A 2548-nucleotide genomic window follows, 5' to 3' on the forward strand; every position below is an offset into this window, starting at 1 on the left:
TGTGACTTTGATTTTTGAGCTCGAATATGAGCTTGATTACTATTGGGCCTGTTGGGCTGTTTTGATGGTATATTTTGGTGATCCAGAACACAACACTTGGCTAATTTCCAAACTGCAACCAGAAAAACACCAAAGCTATACTGTTTTTAGACGTGTTACGTTATAGACTATGAGTCATAGATGCACAAAAAATTAGAATCCGAAAAGTCCGTGTTTGGAAAGAAAGTATTGATCATAATGAACCAACTTCTAGTAAAAAGCATGCAAATGAAATTTAATACCAACTTGTAGCTCTATATTTTCCAAATTCGAAATTTTTTAATAAACTCTACTCGCAGATAATTACTAAATATTGAAGTATTTAAACACTAAGAACTACTTAAACATCCAAGTTAGTTCAGGGCATTGTATATCTTTCAATCTTCCTTGGGTTCATAGCTTTTTATTGATACTGTGTACACAAATGCACCTGTAGTACTATCAGAATCCTTTAGTGGTTCCAAAGTTTTAACTACTGTACTCATGGTTGGCCTGAATTTTGGCCTTTGACGAAGGCACTGGTAAGCCAATGCAGCTGCCTTTGCAGCCACAGTTTCTGAGTATTGGCCTTCAAGTTTTGGGTCCATTATTCGGCCAAGCTTTCGTGGTTCTTTCAGCGATGATCTCGCCCAGCCTACTAGGCATTGCTCTCTACCAGGTCGCCTCCTGTCCATCGCCCTTCGTCCTGTTAGTAACTCCAACAGTAAAACTCCGTAGCTGTACACATCACTTGCAGCTGTCAAATGACCTGAAAATCATAGTTAAGTATTTAGTAGCATTCTAGTTTATGTATAAACATTTTAGCTTTCATAAGCTTTGCACTTCGTACACTATTGAGTTAACTATCCATAGAGCGAGTCATAAAGTTCTGATGTTAAGTTAACTCATCAAATGTACTAAAACAACATTTGATTTTTTTTGGGAAATAACGGATACCAGTGGTCATGTATTCAGGGGCAGCATAGCCTTCGGTGCCCATAACTCGGGTTGTGACATGTGTTGCATCTCCTTCTGGACCAGCCCTTGCAAGTCCAAAATCTGAGAGCTTCGCAGTGTAGTCCTATAAACAGATAACATATATTCGTCCATTACTGAAGAAAATATGAGAACAAATCAAGCATTCTGAGTAACTGATTAACAAGATTAACATAATTTTTTTGGAAAAGTGATTAAGAAGCTTACAGAGTCTAGCAAAATGTTTGAAGCTTTAAAATCGCGATATATAACAGGTTTTTCAGCTTCGTGGAGGAAAGCAAGGCCTTTCGCTGCATCAAGGGCAATTTTCATTCTCGTGGCCCATGGAAGTGTCACAGAATACTCTGAGATGAAGGTCAATTTTTTGTATTAAAACTTTATAACAATTAAAAAAACACCATATATTATACTAAACTAATTTTAGCTTTATAACAATGCATTTTAATAAAGTATAAGGATATGGATTATGACATCGGTTTGAGGTTTAGAGTGGATGCATAATTATAAGTAATAAACAATAAACAAGTCTTTTGATAAAAAAAAGGGACATTACTGGTAAAAAGTTGATTCTCTAAGCTGCCTCTAGGCATATATTCGTAAACCAGCAGTCGATTTTCATCTTCGCAACAATATCCTATTAACTTCACCATATGTTCATGCTTCAGTTGTCCGAGAAATATCACTTCAGTCTGTGAAACTCAAAAAAAATGTTTATCAGAACACTGTCAAATTACAGAGATATGATTAGATATATATCGAAAAAAATAAGTAATAATACCAGCCACTCCTTATGGCCTTGCGTGCCATCTAAATCAAGAAGTTTAACAGCAACAGTCTGAGCCTTTAAACCAGGCCTAAGTTTATCATGAATGAAGCCTTTGTGAACCGGTCCAAATCCTCCTTGGCCAAGAAAATTACTTGACGAGAAGCCATGTGTGATCTCTTTCAATTCTGCTAGTGTAAAAACATAAAGATTGGATCCCACTAGGGAATCACTTAGTTCCTCTGGAAGCACTGATGAAGTGAAATCCGATGTTGAAATTCTCGACAATGAACTTTGTTTAGGAATAACTTTATTCTGAATCATACATGAAACATCTTGACTCTTGCCACATTTTGGAACCAAAGATTGCCATATTATCTTCATCTTCAATGCCCTGATAACAAATGTCAAATGGTGTTATAGGTCTATAATTTAGGAGAATACAAGAAATGTGTAATGAACTGCAACAGCATATATTAGATGTTGCAGAAGGGGAGATGTATAGTTGAAGAAGTATCATATGTTTTTGAGAGGTTTGTGACTCCTAATGCTGCTTTTATCTTCTAGTTCGAACAATGTGTGAATTATAAATGCAATCATGTGTGCATTTTCAAACAAGCGTGTCTGCGTGATTGAAGAATCTATTTTTATTTCTTTTTAACTTTTCATCAACATTAGAATGTAGTAGTGGCTGACTAGCTGTGCATGATTGTGATGGTCGCTGCTGATTGAAGTTCAAATGTGAATATAAATTGTATTTGGTATTGTTAA

At 35.8% G+C, this 2548-nt stretch overlaps 1 protein-coding gene across 1 annotated transcript; it reads right to left on the reverse strand.

Moving 5' to 3' along the window:
- Positions 1-255: 255 nt before the first annotated feature.
- Positions 256-2339, reverse strand: LOC141688855 (serine/threonine-protein kinase RIPK-like). Its single transcript, XM_074492979.1, has 5 exons — positions 1793-2339; positions 1568-1703; positions 1222-1358; positions 976-1099; positions 256-787 (listed from the first exon to the last, which is right to left on the reverse strand). Exons 1-5 carry the CDS (start codon positions 2159-2161, stop codon positions 417-419), a joined length of 1137 nt encoding a protein of 378 aa, XP_074349080.1. The 5' UTR covers positions 2162-2339; the 3' UTR covers positions 256-416.
- Between the last annotated feature and the right edge of the window lie 209 nt (positions 2340-2548).

This window comes from Apium graveolens, chromosome 10 (assembly GCF_009905375.1).
Source record: "Apium graveolens cultivar Ventura chromosome 10, ASM990537v1, whole genome shotgun sequence".
In the NCBI taxonomy this organism is placed as follows: Eukaryota; Viridiplantae; Streptophyta; class Magnoliopsida; order Apiales; family Apiaceae; genus Apium; species Apium graveolens.

Coding starts and splice junctions, on each gene's coding strand:
- LOC141688855 (XM_074492979.1), bottom strand. CDS start 2,161: ATGAAGATAATATGGCAATCTTTGGTTCCAAAATGTGGCAAGAGTCAA. Junction 1,704..1,792: donor AAGGCCATAAGGAGTGGCTG/GTATTATTACTT, acceptor TGAGTTTCACAG/ACTGAAGTGATATTTCTCGG. Junction 1,359..1,567: donor AGAGAATCAACTTTTTACCA/GTAATGTCCCTT, acceptor CCTTCATCTCAG/AGTATTCTGTGACACTTCCA.